This window comes from Cynocephalus volans, chromosome 8 (assembly GCF_027409185.1).
Source record: "Cynocephalus volans isolate mCynVol1 chromosome 8, mCynVol1.pri, whole genome shotgun sequence".
NCBI classification, from domain to species: domain Eukaryota; kingdom Metazoa; phylum Chordata; class Mammalia; order Dermoptera; family Cynocephalidae; genus Cynocephalus; species Cynocephalus volans.
Genome location: NC_084467.1, coordinates 15,004,172 through 15,020,818, shown reverse-complemented (window position 1 = coordinate 15,020,818; position 16,647 = coordinate 15,004,172). Strand labels below are relative to the sequence as shown.

The 16,647-nt window shown below is 49.1% G+C and overlaps 1 protein-coding gene across 2 annotated transcripts in view; it reads left to right on the top strand.

The window, feature by feature from the left end:
• The first annotated feature begins 5,318 nt into the window (after positions 1–5,318).
• Positions 5,319–16,647, top strand: part of CAPZB (capping actin protein of muscle Z-line subunit beta) — a 129,855-nt gene continuing 118,526 nt past the window's right edge. For both annotated transcript variants that reach the window (XM_063104524.1, XM_063104523.1), the window contains exon 1: positions 5,319–5,404. In XM_063104524.1, the coding sequence (XP_062960594.1) occupies positions 5,402–5,404 (3 nt within the window). In that variant the 5' untranslated portion in view covers positions 5,319–5,401. The remainder of the gene's footprint in view (positions 5,405–16,647) is intronic.

Here is a 16,647-nt window from a genome sequence, read left to right as displayed (position 1 = left end):
ACTCAGCATACAGTGAAAGGCTATGTCTCCAAGGACCTCGAAGTTGCTGCTGCTTTCCTTGCTCTGGTGACAGTATTACATGGCTCAGGCCTTCCTTCCCACCTTGCCTCAATTTAGGAAATACTTATGGGCAAGTACACGTGTAAATTGTCATGCTATGTGCTGGGATGCAGTAGCATCATATTTTGCAATTTACAGAGCACTTCCCCACATATAATTGCAATTTGATGATTCTGAGAACAGATTGAGTCAGAAAGATCAAAGTAAGGATAAATTCATCCACTTCTTACCTTCATTAATACCTTGCCTTTCCTCTTCTGTAAAATGGTAATAAAGTTTTAGCTCAAAGGATTATTGGGAGGAGTCAATGAGATAATACATTAAAAATGGTTATCACATGGTAAACACTTATTAAAAAGTAGCCATTACTTTTTATTCCTTCTCAGTCTGTTTATTCATACACTAATCCTATCATGTTGATACTATTATTTTAGTTAACATACCTTCATTGAGCACCTATTATGTTCTAGGTGCTGAAGATCCATAGTGACCAAAAGAGAATTTAGATACAGTAAAGAAGGGGTCCCAAAACTAAGCCTTCAGAAAAGGAAGGGGAGCCATCAAACAAAACCCAGAGGAAACCTGAGCACCAAGAGCGGGTGGGGTCCGGAAAGCCAAAACAGGTGCATTAAGGAGGAGTGTGGCCAACTGTAGCAGGCACCAGGAGGTCAGGAGACCCCAAAGTGACCATTGGCTTCTGCAACATGGAGTTCCCAGGTCAGTTTGAGAACAGTAATGTCACTTCATGGGTGGGTGGTGGCAGAAGCCTGACCCAGACTGATTTGAGGAGAAATTAGAATTGATGTGAAATTGTTGGGCTAGGGCTCAGACCCTTCAAACCCATTGTAAAGACTAGGTCACAGACCCCTCAGATTGGATCACAGACCCCTCACGTACCAGGCTGGTCACCAGACCTCTCACATACAGGTCATGAGCAAGGTAATTGGAAAAGATCCCAGGAGCTGTTGACAGAGTTGACATGCTTCATTCCAACGTGAGCTCAGCCTTCAACTTCCTCAGCAGCAGCAGGTTGCAGCAACGGCCTCCAGCAGCAGTAGCAGCCCCCTCGTGGCCCCCACCGGGAGTGTGTGTGGGGGGGTGGATACTGTGGATCACAACCATTTGTCTTATATATTTAAGTCCGATAACCCAGGAACACCTGTGTGTGACTTAAACAACCCAGGAACACCTGGGTGCACACACACAGTTGTCATTTACATCAAATGCTTGGCAAGATTCCGAACATCCGAGGAATCCTGACCATTTACCTTCACTTTCCCTACAGAAATCAACACACGACACACAGAGAACTCACAAAGCTTTGATGCAAAGGGGAGCAGAAAAATGGAGGAGGTGGCTAGAGGTAGATGTGGGATCAAGGAGTTTTTGGTTGTTAAAACTTTTATGATACAGATATTGGGGCATGTTTTTTGAAGCAGATGTGAATGATCCAGTATAGAGGGAGAAACTGGTGACTAAAGAAGGAAGGATCCAGAATGTAAGTGGAGTTGGATCTGATAGGAACAGAACCCCTTCATTCACTGTGGAAGCAGGGAAGGCAGATAACGTGGGGAAGGTGCAGAGGTGTTGGTGGATGACAGGGCTCATGTCTGGGTGATTCTCTTATCTCTGGGAAGTGTAAATCAAGGCCATCTGCTTAGAGTGAAGGATGAGAAGGGGATAAAGAAAGTTTGAGGAGGATGAAGGTTGAAAAATAATCATATTACAGTGTGGGGAGTTGACGATAGCAGAGAAATATAGAATTGCTAGGCAGGATTAAGGGCTCCTTTGAAATTTGTAGACATCAACTTAAAGTGACAGCAGTCACTTAATTTTCCAGCAATGTTCAGATGTTCTGATACAAAAAAGGGGGTCAGCAAAAGGGTTATGGGTATTTGCAAGGAAGTAAGTAAAATGATCATTACTAAATTGGGTAAGGAGGGACCATGTGAGCATGAGAGGGAAGATAAATGTGAAATTTGGCAGGCTCAAAGGTTTGCAGGTCTCCATGAGGTTGAAGAAATGCTTGTGCAGTGATAGTATAGTAAGGAGATTAAAGTCAGACTTGAGATCTTTGTGATTGTGTTTTTTGAGATAATGCAATTATTGGTGAGAGCAGGTCCAAAGTAAGACCATGGGAGTGGGTACCTGAGGAGAAGGAAGGAAACTCATTGGTAGGGAAGAACTAAGTAAGTGAGAAGTCAGTAAGACTTCTGATGGATTATGCTTATGGACACTGAAGTCATAAAGAAAGGTGTGGGAAGGCAGGTGGAGGTCAGTTCATGAGAACAAAAAGGAGGGGTGGCAGGTGGGAAATAAAGACAGTATGAACTTAAAGAGGGTTACAGGTTTTGTTTGTTTGTTTGTTTTGGTTTAGAGTTTTTCAAAGAGGAGGTGAGGAGAAACAGTACTACAAATATTAATGGTGCCTGCCTCCCTACCCACAGCTCCTCATAGGCAGCCATATTTAACACCACGTGCCCCATGCTCACAGCAATAGTTGACAGGTCTAGGAGTGGGATCTGACCTATGGACAGCCAATCTGTGGACTGACCAGTCACCTGTCCAATGAATGACCTTTCCTTCATGCTCTTCTCTCTTGATTTCTGAGGGGGACATCACCTTTCCACCTCCTGGGTCACTTCTTCCCAGTCTCCTTACTGGTTCTTCTTTATATTCTTGACCTCTTCTCTCTACATTCATCCACTAAGTAAGCTCACCCAGATGTCGTGTTTTTAAATACTTTTAAATGCCATTTACTAGCTGATGGTTCTCATAAGTTTATCACCAGCTCCAACTTCTTCCAACTCTAGACTTCCATAGCTGATGACTTACCTGACATCTCCATTGAAATCTCTAATAGGCATCTCAAACATAACTTGCCCCAAACTGACTCTTATCTACATCCCCTTCTCCCCAAAACCTCTCGCTCCTCTTACAGTCTTCCCCAGATCAATATATGGCAAACCCTTCCAGTGTTACTCAAGCTAAAAATCTTAGCATGAGGCCAAACTATGGAGACAGTAAAAATATCAGTGTTGCCAGGGGTTGGGGGGAGGAAGTGATGAGTAGGTGGGGCACAGAGGATTTTTAGGGCAGTGAAAATACTCTGTATGATACTACAATGGTAGATACATGTCATTACACATTTTTCCAAAACCTGGGAATGTACAACACAAAGAGTGAATCTTAATGTAAACTATGGAGTCTGGGTAATCATGACGCGTCAATGTAGGTTCATCAATTGTAACAAATGTACCACTCTGCTGGGGGATATTGATAATGGGGAAGGCTATGCGTGTGTAGGGGCAGGGGGATATATATGAATTTTCTCTGTACTTTCAATTTTGCTGTGAACCTAAAACTGCTTTTAAAAAAATAGTCTTTAAATATAAAAAACAAACAGAAAAACTTAGCATCATCCTCGACTCCTTTCTTCTCATTCCTACCACCAGTGCGTCAGCAAATACCTAGACCATGATCATTTCTTGCCACCTCCAATGCATCTCTCTGCTGGGTAAGTTCCTTACCTTTTTGGGCCTCTGTTATGAGGATTAAATGAGTTGTTGTTTGTAAAGTGCTTAACAGTGTCCATCACAGAGGAAGCACTATATCAGTGCTTTTTAAATAAATAAAAATGCCCTGAATATAGAAATAGCTTTCTAAGGCCCTAGTCCCCCTACAGTCCATTCAGAACACAGCAGCCTCATGATCCTTCTAAAGGTTAGGTCAGCATCTAGGCCAGCCACATTGGCCTCGCTGTTCCTTGAACACGCCAGGTACTGTCCCCTTCGGGGTCTTTGTCCTTGCTGTTCCTTATGTCTCTGCTATCTACATGGCTTACTCCTTCGTTCCCTTCTGTTGTCTGATCAAATGTTACTTTCTAAGTTTGGCCTTCCCTGACTACTTTCCAAAACACCACCACATCTCTAAAGACCACCTGATACTATTTTTACTTGGTAGCTGATTGTCTCCCTGCCAGCATTCAAGCTGTGCCACAACATGGGCTCTTTTGTTCATTGCTGTATCCCCAGAGTTCAATACAGTGCCTGGCACATAGTAGGTGCTCAATAAATATTTACTGAGTGCCACTCCCTTCTTTAAATTCCTGTAATACTGGTCTACCATTCTGGTGGGACTTACTTGGATGCTTTTTATGCCAGCGGCTACCTGTGTAAGCTTTTACCTATGAGCTCCACGAAGCCAGGGCCTGACTCGTGGAAATAATTCCTGTCATTTGTGCGGTTTATATCCCCTCACAGATGACCTGATTAGATTCTAACCAAAGAAAGCCAGCAAGACAGGGAGGGCAGTTTTTATGAGCAGGACTAGCGTTGCTGGTCTTCTGCCTTTCTAGACCAAGCTCAACAAATACATCATGAAGAGAGAGAGAAAAAAAGACCCTTGAGTCACTTTGCGGAGTGAGGTAGCCCCTCTGGGTACATGGGTTGATTCTCTGTTGCAGCACATGTAAAAATACCGATGACACCTATCATTTATTGAGTCCAATTTTCTAATCTCTTTACCTGTGTCAACCTCACGACTATCTTGTCGCACGTAGGTAGCTTATGAGGGCAGGGGTCTTTGTATCTTATTCACCTGTTCTCTCTTGGTGCCTACAGCAAGGCCTGGCATACAGCAGGTGCTGAATAAACGAGGCGGCCCGAGGCTCTTTAATTCTAGAGGCCAGGCTCAGGTGCGGTGACGCATTCCGGGTCCCACCCGTGGCGGCCGGCAGCTGGGATTCCACCTCGGGTTCCGCTCGCTGCGCGCTCTCCGGGCTGGGCTGGCCCGCGGTCGGCACCAGTTCCGGGCCCGCGGCAGGAGTGAGGGCGGGCACGGGGTGGGGCGCGAGGGACCGTCCCCTCCCAGCCCCAGTGCCTTCCGCATCCCCGCCCGGGGAGTTAGGAGGGAGGTATCCGCGACCACCGTCCCTCCGCAGCCGCCGGCTCCCGCTGCCGCAGGGTCGGGGTCCCGCTACGCGAGCCGGAGAAGCCCCTCCGCCCACGGCCCGCCCGGCGCCGCGCCCCGCCCCTCCCCGGCCCGCCCGCGCGCAGGCCCCGCCCCCTCCCCACTCGGCGCTCCGCCCCCCGCGCCGCGCTCCTTACTTGGCGATCGCCGCGGCCCCGCGCTCTCATTGGCCGGGAGCTGGCGGCGTGGGGGGCGGTCCTGGGCCCGGGCCGGGGCGGGGAAGGAAGGTGGCGGCTGCCCGGCGCAGGGGGAGGGGGGCGCTGACCCGGATGTTCACTCCTGGGCACCCGGGGAAGTGGAAGCGCCGGGTCCTGCTGCGGGGGGGAGAGCCACAGACGCCGGGACCGGGACCGCCGCCGCCGCCGCCGCCATGGTAAAGTCCTCACGTCACCCTCCCTAGCCCGGGGGTCCCGCCGGAGCCCGCGTCCCCCTCTTCTCGCTGGCCCCCGGCCCGGGGAGGGTGGGTACCCGGGGGTGGGGGAGGGGCGGGGTCCCGGACCCTAGGTAGACACCATCCCAACCCGCTGGGGAGGGGGCCCCCAGGCCGGCGTGGCTTGGGTATGCAGTGACCCTGCCTCTTCTTCCCAGCCCCCGCCCTTGGCTCAAACTGGAGCCCCACTCTGCATCACGGTGTCCGGGCTGGTCTCCCCCAGAGCCCAGGCTAGACCCTCCTTCCCTCTTGGTCTAGGCCAGGCACCCCCCTCTGGTGACCCAGGTGTGGTCCCCTTTCCTCCTCCCCCTGGCCCGGGCTAGGTCCCCTTCCCCAGTTCCTACGACCCAGGGTAGGCCGTGGTTTCTTTCTGCCATGGCCCAGGCTAGGCCCCCCCTCCATGGTCCAGGGTAGGCCGCCGTCCCCCCACTCCCTTCCCTTCTCCGTGGCCTCAGCCTAGATTTGTTTCCCCTCTCCTCGTGGCTTCAGCCCGAGTCTTCTCTTCTCTCTATGGTCTTAAGTCTGGACCTACCCTCCTCCGCCGGTGGCCCCCGCCTGGACCTCACTCCTCCCCCCTCCCCCTAGGGTCCCCTTTCCTGGACTTCTCACCACTTAGCGTAGCCTGCGTCAGCCCCGCTCCGTCCCTGGCCCTTCCCCTCCCACCAGGGCCCTGCTCCTTGCCCTACCCACGACCCAGGGGTCGCCTTCCCTATACCTAGGGTACGCCTTCTTTGCAGCCTCTGGGAAGCGAGGGGGTCTTGGTGCTCGGCTTTCTCAGGCTTGAGTGCTGACCCTTCTGGGGAAGCCGCCTGCGAGCGAGTGAGCGAGGCAAGGGCGGGCATCTGTGTGCCCGGAAGGCAGCGCGGCGCCCTGCGGGCCATTCCCTAGGCCTCCGCCTCTGAGCCCCTGGGTGCGGTGCGTGCGGAGCGTCCTGCTGGGCGACGGGTGCCCCTGGCTCCCGGGCCTGAGTGGGAGCACAGCGTGAGGGTGGGGGAGCCAACAGGCATGAACGCACAATCGCTCTTGTGAGGCTGTAGCCCTGGGGGGGCCACCAGGCCCTGAGTCTAACATAGGGCCTGACCACACGATGCACCCTAGCAGGCGCAGCCTCCCTTTCCCTCTGAATTGTCAGCTTGTACGGGTTGGAACTGCTGATTATGGAGGTGCTTCGGATCAGGTGAGCGAAACTCCGAGGGGAGAGTTTGTTTTGGTAATGAAGGCAGGTGTTATCCGGGCATTTTGAGGAGCCTGGGGTTTCACATAGGCCCCCACACGTAAGCCTGTCCTCCATTCACTTTGGAACGTTCTGCAGGGCAGGCCAGCACTAGGTTGGAAGAGCAGAGGACTTCTGTCTCATCTGGCTAGGAACCTTGAGAATGGACTGTCAGAGCAAAGACCATCCACCTGCTGCCTCCGGGCCCTGTGTGGGGCTCCCCCGTCCAGGGCAGGCAGATGTTTGCATGTGGACTTTGGGCCTCAAAGGGTTTTGAGGATCCCGGTTCTTTGTTTAATTAAAGGATGTTGCTGCTGAACTAGGGTGACTAATTCAGATTGGCTAAGTTTTTTCTTGATGGCTTTCTTTATATTGATTACAAACCTGGACAATGTCATTTTTAATGCCTTTGGATTTTTCCAGTACCATTGTCCAAAAACTGGTTGTGTGGCGGAGTGGTCCTGAGTGGACAGGTCCCCAGGCCTGAGTGGACAGGGTCATCCCCAGGACAGTTTTAGGTGAGGACTTTAAAAGTAGGCTCAAGTTTTGTAAGTGGGCAGAAGCAGGAGAGGAAGGATGGAGTGGCCAGGTGGGGCTGCTGAAAACAGTCTATCAGGCAGGGAGGGGCGATTCTTCGTGTGTGGTGGGAAAGTCCTCATAATGACCCGCGAGGAGCACATGACACCTGAGGCTTCTCAAGAGTCCTGTACTTGGCTCTCACTTAGACAATCTGAAAAGACTGGGAGGGGTGGAGGAAAAGGGCCTGCTCTCTGCCAGACACTGTGCAGATAGTGTGGTCCACCCAAAGCCTCTGAGGTATTTGCTGTCCCCATTTTACAGGTGAAGAAGCTGAGGCTCAGGAGGTGGAGTAACTAGCTCAAGGTGTTGCTCAGTCTGTGGAGGAACCACTGTTGGTCAGTGGAAGCACATCTGGCAGGCTCCAAACTGTGTTCTTCCTGTTGTACCAACTGCACATGCGTGGGAAGATATAATGACTGCCAAAAAAACATAGTAATGGGATACTAAACATGGCAAGGGGGGAGCTGCATTTGTCGTCTACCTATGCGCTAGATCCTTTGCATAGGAAGTCTTGTCTAATGGTGACACAGTGTGGTGGAGCCAGCATATTTAGTGTGAGGCCAGAACATGAGCTCTTTGAGGGCAGGGATTTTTGTCTTTTGTTTTCCATGGCTGCATTGCTGGCGCCTAGAACAGCACCTGGCACTGAAGGAAATGGCTTGGAGTGCTCTCTTTGGGATGTGTCTATGTCCATGAATTTAGCCACTTGGATTTCATATTCATTCTCTCAGCTACTTGTTCTTAGTATCCCCTAGGCTTATTAATAATTTCTGACTGCTTATTGTCAAATTTATCACCTACTTGAGTACTCTGACTGTCAAACCAGTGTAGACAGTTGGGGTAGGACAAAAATGGTTTTTATTTTCAGTAGGTTTGATGGTAGAGAAAACAACTAGATCTTAGTTATCTATCGAGGGAAATAGTGGTTTGAAAAACAGATGCATTTGACTTTGCAGTGAATTCCATGATTTTTGTTGGCATCAATTTCTCTTTCTTGGTTAAGAATGCATAGGCAAATGGAATTTATTTGCATTCCCTTAGGTAATAATTTTACCATGTCTGTAAGTGCTTTACAGTTTGAAAGCACTTTTCGTTACACAGCTCTAGCTTCTAACTTAGGAATCATTGTAACTTAGAATTATGACTCTGGTGCTTCGTGGTGGGGCTGTAGCAGTGAAGGGTCCTGGGGAGGCCCCCTCAGGAGGAGTTGTTACTCCAGCTCATGGATGGTTTTGCCTGACAGGAGCTGATAGGAGCAGCCTGTCATATTGTTACAAGGTAAAACAATATAGTTGACAGGAATGGGTCTTGGCTGATCATCTAGAGTAGAAAATATGTATAGTTCATCTCAGACTCCACGTGTATATACAGCCCAACTGGCTGAAACCCAACTGTCCTCTTTTTGGTGGAATGCTTGTAAAAAGTAGTCGATGATCAATAGCTTGAGATTAAGGAAATGATAAGCCATACCTTTGAAAGCAGATATTTCTATTTATAACTCAGAAGTCCTATACTTCTACATTCCATGGAGGAGGGAAGAGGACAGATCACTGACAGCAAAGGGACATAGTAAGTAGCAGGGCAGGTACCTCAACCATTCAGAATCCTGCTTCCCAGGCTGGGAAATGCTCACTGTTAGGCAAACACAGAGGCATGTTAGGGGGTACTGATGCTACAGGATAACATTGATTCACCATGTATATGTTAAGTGCATCTCTGCAGTGATGAGCAAGACAGACAAGGATCCGTGCCCTCACAGCTTACATTGTTGGGAGGTGGGTATGTCCCTCTTACCTAAAGTTTAACAGAGAAAAGCCTTTTTTAATATAACTGCAACACACTTGCATAAGCTACAGCAGGAAACTGAAGAGAAAGTTGGGGCTTTTGCCAGGCTCAACTTCCAGACCTCTTGGGGTGTGTCTGCCATCGGGGTGGAAGTGGATTGTACTGTGCATGCACTCTATTCATCTGCACACCTGAAGCTCTCTCCCAACCAGGAATGAACCTTGCAGTGCTGTGGAAGGCCAGCCCTTCCAAGCTGGTAGCTACCATCGACCAAGGATCTCCTGTGATCCAGAAATGTGACTTAGGTTATAGCTCAGCCCCCATTTTACTTCCAAGGAATCTGAAGCTCAAGAGGTTGAGTGACCAGTGTGAGTGGCAGGCCTGGGACTCAGATCCAGGTCCCCTCACTCCTGTGCCGGACACTTGTTCTGTTTCTCAGAAACAGCAGTAGAGCCGTGAGTACAGGATTTTGTCCCATTTCCCCCTGCAGCAGATCCCACAGTGAGGGCGGGATATGGAAGCCCAAAGGACGCAATTACAAGATAACCCATATCAGGACCACCTAGAGCAATGCCCATATCCAGACCTCGGATTTTACAGATGTTTCAGTGCAAGAAGATGGAGACTTAACATTTATGGGGTGCTAGCCATATACCCCACACTCTGCTAGAAGCTGTAGCCTACTGACTTGTCCTTGCAACAGCCCAACAAAAAAGGTAGGCAACATGGTATAAGTTAGCAAGATTGCCCTCAGATAACAATAGTACCTCCTTATAAGGGTGTTTTGAGAGTTAAATGAGATAATACATGTCAAGTGCTTTGAACAGCTTTTGGCACATAATTATATAAATGTTAACTGTTATTATTGTCACCATTTTCCAGATGGGTGCCAAGAGGGGTATATGGTTAGTCCCTGTATAGCTGCTAAGTGGAGGAATTGAGTTTTCTAACTCCAGAGCAAACCCCTTTCCTCTACTCCTGACTGCCTGTTAATGGCTGCTTTGAAGTTTGCTTGGTTTTGGGGTGTGCTGTGAATGGAGAACTTCCCTAAAAGAGCCTGAGGCTCTGTTCTCACTGAAGGCAGGCTCCCTGTGAGCTGGGTACCATGAGTTGGTTGCCAGAGGCTTATGCTGCATCTCGAGTCTGGATGCCTTGTCTGTGCCAGCTGGAGGTTCCTTGCCCTCTTCTGGGCTTGGTAGAAGTGAGACAGGACTGGGGACAGAGAGTATGAGCTTCATGAGAGCAGGGATGTTGTTTGGCTCCTGCAAACCACCTCATACCTTGCACTGGCCGCCTGGCACTCAGCAGGTGCTTCATAAACACTGAATCAATGGGGAGAGCTGAGGGGTAGCTGCCTTTCTTTTTGCTGCCTGCTCCACAGAACAAGGCTTTGGAGTTGGATTTGAGTACTGTCTCCCGCTCAGTATGTGACCTTAAGTGAGGATTCTGTTATCCCTTGGTCTCAGTTTCTTGATCTGCGCATGAGGATAATATTTTATAGGTTTACTGGGGGAAAAGAAACTTGTGATGTACTTAATCCAGTGCCTGGTGCACTGTAAGTGGTAGCTATAGTTATCATTTGTCTTATTCTGCGTACCACAGAGTAAGGGACACAAATAGAAGCCATAATCCCTGTCCTTTTATCCAGGAGGGGAGGCTAGAGGCATCCAAAAAGTTAAGTGCAACAGGAGGGAAGTAGTATTCAAAAAGACTTACCAAGGGCCACGTGTGTGCTGTGGTCTGCCCATCCCTGTAGGCGTGGCTCGTGTTTCACCTTTTCCACGAAGCCCTGCAAACGACTCCACTCCACAGTCATCTTGGGGATTGGGCAGAAAGCCCAGGAAGACCTTGCTCAGGCAGAGAGGATGGGGTGAGTACAGTCAAGGAGAGTCCATTCCAGGCAAGGGTTGGAGGTATGGTCAGCCTTGGAGCTTTAGTACAACCACGGAGTAGACGAGAGTGAGTCGTGGGATCTTCTGAGTTGCTAAGCTAAGGAGTTTGCATTTGATCTGGGACAGTGTGGAGCCAGCCAGTGACATTTTTGACAGGGCAGGTAGAAATTTGAGGCGGCTGGCAGAGCAGTGGTATTTTAGGAAGAGTCATCTGGCCGTGGTGTGCAGAAGGACTGGGGAGGTGACAAGAGATGGGAGGAGGGCATTCACAAGCATCAGCCTGTGAGGGTCCCGGCCAAGTGTGTCTGTGGGTAGAGGAAGGAAGAGATGGTGGAGGAAGATAAAGATAGGGAGGCAGAGTGAGACGTAGTGATTTACCACCTCTGGGACTAAAGAAGACATTTCTGACCCCAGACCTCCCCTGTTTAGGCAGTTTCGATTGGACGGTTTATCACTGAAACACAGCTGTTTCTGGTCAGTTTAAATCCTATATAGTGGTGTCTATAAAGCCTTGATATCCTATTAACAACTGAGCGGGGATTTCAGTCTTGGCTGCCCAGTGATCCAGCCAGCCATTCCGTACCTGCCAGTGGCACCAAGTCCAGCCCCACGTGCACAGCTTTAGGCTCTGGTCCTACAGAGGTGCCCAAGCCACCCAGTCGGCTGAGGGCAATGGCAGGGTGGGAGGCTCTGTATGGTGGCTGTAGGACTAACAGGAACTGGTTCTTACTGTCTGCTTTTTAATACTCCAGGCGGCCTTGTGAAGCAGGTTCTCATGTCACCCTCGTCACGCAGGAAGAAACCGAGGCCTGCCTGGCAGTCCTGATGGCTGTGCTGCCTCCAATGGTTTTTGCATCAGGTCATTCATTCCCTGGACAGAGGGGTCAGATAGAGCTATTAGAAAACATTGAGTCGAGTCTTAAAGTTGGATGGAGGAGGCAGGTGGAAGCGAGCATGCCAGCAATTCTGGAAGACTCAGGGACAAGTGTGGAATGAGCATGGTGGAAGTCCACAACGCAGGATGCAGGCAGGCATCAGGCGGCTGCTCACCTTCCCTCTTCCTGCTTCCTTCTGCTCCCACCCAGTATTTCTGACATCTCCAGAAACCTGTGAAAAGGTGCCTTCGTCTGTAGTTTCTAGTGATAAACTTCCAGTCCGATAGTCCTATTTCTTCTAAAGCAGCAAGCCTGGTGGTTAGCATTCACCTGCTGTGTAGGGGTAATTGTGAAGATTAAGTGAGTTTATGTGGGGAAAGTGATGACAGTGTCTGGCACATTGTGAGTTCAATAGGATTGTTGGCTATTATTATTGTGTTTATTAACATTGGTGGTTGATAGATGGTGTTTCATTTAACCTCTCAACCAGCCAGCAAGGCAAGTGCTAGCCCCTTTTTCTGAGACCCCAAGAAGTGGAGTCCCTTGCCCAAGGCTGGCAGTCTAAAGGGGTTTAGTCTGGTTGGACACTAGACTGGTGAAAACACCAGCGCAGTGTTATCTGTCCTCCAAGTTCTCACCACATTGCAGATTGCAAGCAATTGTTACAACTGTCTCAGACACTGAACTTCTCCACCCTCTGTTTAAACTGCTCTGTGAAGCTTCCTCTTCCAGTGCTGAACTCAGCAGGACCCTTCTGAGTTAGGATCTGCTTTGAAACCATTATCTTTTTTAACAGTATTTGGGCTTACTGTCTCAGAGATTTCAATAAGAAGATTTAGGCATTACATTTACCAAGCGAAATATCTTTAATATAAAATATTAAGATTATGAAAAGATGCCTTTGCATGTACTCTTTCCTCTGAGGTAAATGAATAGCAAGAAGCTTCCAATTAGAATTGAGCCAGTGGCATTTCCTGGTGGTACCAATGCCCTTTTCCTTTCTCAGTTGTAGCCATGATTGGTAGATGCAGAGTTCGGGTCTGGGTTGCTCATGTTTTGTGTTGCTACTCAAGGCTTCTCCATTATGAGGTTTTGGCCCTGATGGGCTATGTCTGGTTTCACATGTTGCAGGCTTCCTGCATTGCAGTTCTGTGCTCAGAAACTGGGAGGAGGAGCTTTTTTCTACCATGCTCTCCTGGTGAAAAGTCTGATCTTAGGGCACAGTGACTACTGAAGGAGCTACTTTTAAATTTCTCCCAGCCTCACCTCTGGTTTTGTTTTTATTAGGCCTTTGCTTCTCCATGTCAGTATGTGGTCCCTGAGGCTGGATGTGGACCTCTCACTGGGGAACTTGATCCCCAACAGACCAGTGGCCAGGCTTGGCCATTCAGGCTGCTCTGTTGAGAATTTCTGACGTGAGCTGTCATCGCTTCCTCAGCATGTGCCCTCCACCCAGCTCCTGACGTGAAACCTCTTTGTGGCACTGGGCAGTGGGGACTCTTGCTTGTCCTGAGATTTGAGATCTCTGACTTGGTCTTGAGGAGTGCACTTGGGGTACAGGAATTGAAGTTTCCCTGAAGTAGCAACCTTCATTTCATAGCTTATGAGGTCCCCATTAGTCACAACAGTAGCCCCCTTCTCTGCCAGTGTCTCTGCTGGGTGCCCACAGTCGTTATCTCTAATCTTCTCTGCCCCAACCCTGTGAGGTCTATTTCCTCATTTTGCAGATAAGGAAACCTAAGCTCAGAAAGGTGTGGTAACTTGCTAAAGGGCCCCAGCTTGTTAGTGGCAGTTACCCTGCAGACCCAGGACTGTCCCACACAAAAGCTCATGCAGGTAGAGTTCTGCCATCTTGTCCTGGGGTGCTTATTTCATAGATGGGGAAACTGAGGCCGAGAGGTTCCCCTGTAGGTCCATCCACAGTGACTTAGTTTAGGAGATTTTTTTTTATTCAAGTTGTTCAAATGAGAGTGGATGGAGCTTTGTGCACTGCAGTCTTTTTTTAGAAAGATGCCTACTGAACCTTAAAGTGTTACATATGTCTTAGCTTACCATCAGCAGGGGTGCGCGTGGCATCCTGAGCGGGACAGTTCTTTGTGTAGGAGTGTCCGCATCCCTGGCTCCCACCTGTGACATGAGTGCCAGCAACATATATTAGTCATATGATAGCCCCTTGTTGGGGACTGTTGGTTGACAAAACCTTGCAGGGTTCCCTTAGCTTTTTTACCTGTGAAACCCTATCAGCATTTCATGTGGTTCAGCCTAATACAGACTAAACGTGAGGGCAGGGCGAGTCCAGTGGGACACTCCAGCAGTGTCCAGATCTCCCTGTGGACCTCAGCTCTTGGCCAGACCTGGCTTCCCATGAGGCTAAACCATCCTTCAGCATCAGATGGAGAAGCTGGGTGGGGTCCACCGCCGAGGTCGGGTCAGCACACTCTAGCTGTTGTGCCACTCCTGGTGCAGAAGACTGCCTGGAGGTGCGGGCTGGGTGGGATTGATCCTGACAGGGGCTGACATTTACTGACGGCTCTGCACGTGGTGGGCACTGAGCACTGGGCCCAAATTCACATGGCCAACCATTCTTGAGTTTCTGAAGATCCCAGGCAGTTTTGATTCCTGAGTCCAGGAGCAGTGAAGAGCAGGGCTGAGCCAGAAAGTCTGGGTTCACATCCAAGCCATGCAGATCTGGGCAGTTCCCTTCATTCTGTGCCTCCGTCTCCTTGTCTATGACATGAGGAGAATAAAAATAGCTATTTCTGATGGATTTATTATTAGCAGTGGCATGGACTCTTAGTATGTTATTAGAGCCGAAAAGGGCTTAGCATGTGGAAACTCCCTTTACTTTGTGTTAGGAGTTTGGACTTGGGATCTGTGCTTTATGTCACAGAGGGGGTGTGGCTTCTTCTGTAGCTTGCTGCAAACTCTTGTTAGCTCTGGACCTTGCAGAACATCCACATGCCTTTCTGTGAACAAGTTGTTTGAAATGGTGCTTTTGTTCAGGTGATAATACAAGTTACTCTTCTGGAAAAGCACTTAATGTTTTCTTTCTCCAGGTGTGAGTGGCCAGCCTAATGTGCCAGTTACATTTGGTACCCAAAACCTTTGCGGGAACCAAGGCATGGTTCTTGTCCATGCTCTGTGTCAGACCCTCCCCACACCCCACAGGTATTGTGCTGGTTTTCTGACCTGTTTTCTCCTCTTCTGAAGGTGGCAGGTTTTCATAGGCACTCATTTTCTACTAACTTCTGTTGCATTTGTAAACTGCCGGAGGCTAAACAGCCTTCACTGCCTCCAGGGTTTAATATTCCATGTTAAGGGCATGTGTTTTGATTTTTAAGGCATGTAGAGTGTTGGGGTTTAGGGATATAAGGAGACAACAAGATAAAAGAATAGTGGGATGAAGAAGGCCTCATTGGAAGGCAGCCTGGCGTAGGATAGTGGAAGAAGCGTCCCAGGTCCACATCTCACCGAGGCTTCTTATGAACTGTGCAAGCTTGAACCTCAAACTGTGCAAGCTTTTAACTCCATCTCTCTGAGCCTCGGCTTCCTAATCAGTAAAATGTTGTACTGTCCTCCTCTTTGGGATAGTTGAGAGGATTAAATGAGTAATGTATATATGAAATCAAGGTGTCAGCTGGGAAAAAAAAAACAGTGTACATAAAGTGCTGTAGCTCAGGCCTTACATGTGGGCACTTATACAGGCTTGTTATTATCTTTAGGAATTCCATCATTTGTCATGCAAATGAGCACCCTGGATTGGGTCTAAAAATCCCTGTACCAAGTAATACTGTACATCTAATATGCAGGTAGTAATGACCACACTCAGGAGAGGCCTTGACTTTCAGGTTCAGGGTGCTTGCTCTTGGGCCTCTCAGATCATTTGCTTATAGGGTTTACCATGCAAGGGGACTTGCACTGGGCCAGCCTCTGTGTGCTAAACGTTATAGGCACCATCTCATGTATTCATTCTCATAGTCTTGTTGTGCGCCTATTTTGCCGACATGGAAATGGAGGCCTGAGAGGTTAAAAGTTATCTTGTACAAGGTCACACAGCTAGTAAGGGGCAGAGGTGGCCTCTAAACCCAGTCCTTCCTGATTCCAAAATGCAGCCCTCACATACACCCTGGAGGCTGGTGCAAGGATATCATTTTCACACACTGAGAAAAGTGTTGATGATTCTAACAAATGTTCTCTAGTGTGTTTTAAACTTCTGCACCTGAAAGTGGAGTATTTCCTAGATGGCTGTCCCTGGTTTTGCTTTGATGACTTGGAGCCCATCTTAAAATGCAGGAAGGATGAGCATGTAGTAGTTGCAGTTCTTCATTTAAAAGGGAGCCTCGGGCTGGCCAGTTAGCTTGGTTAGAGCGCAGTGTTGTAACACCAAAGGCAAGGGTTCGGATCCCCATATGGGCCAGCTGCCAAAAATAAGGTGGGGGAGGGGAGCCTCATTTCCCACATGGTAACTTCAACCCAGTCTGGGGCTGGAATCAGCTTTGAGGCTCTGAGTACTATATAATAGTTTTGCCCCTCCCTGCCCTTTCTCCTCTTCCCAGTGTGTGCCAGGCTGACTCTGAAATAATAGAGCATAGTTTGGGGATAATGGCTGTCATTGACCAAGCTGGTGTTCAAACTTAGGACCAACTTACTCCATGCACTGGCTGTGTCACACCTGCAGCCTGGGGCCAGGAGTGAGCGAAAATACCACAGTCTGCTGACTTCCTTCATAACCACCCAGAGGATTAGTTCATCCACCCAGGGTTCAAGCCATCAATAGGTGCTGAAAGAGATCCCTAACCTCAGAGAGCTTAGAGCTCTAGGCTGTGGATGACACACCAGCTC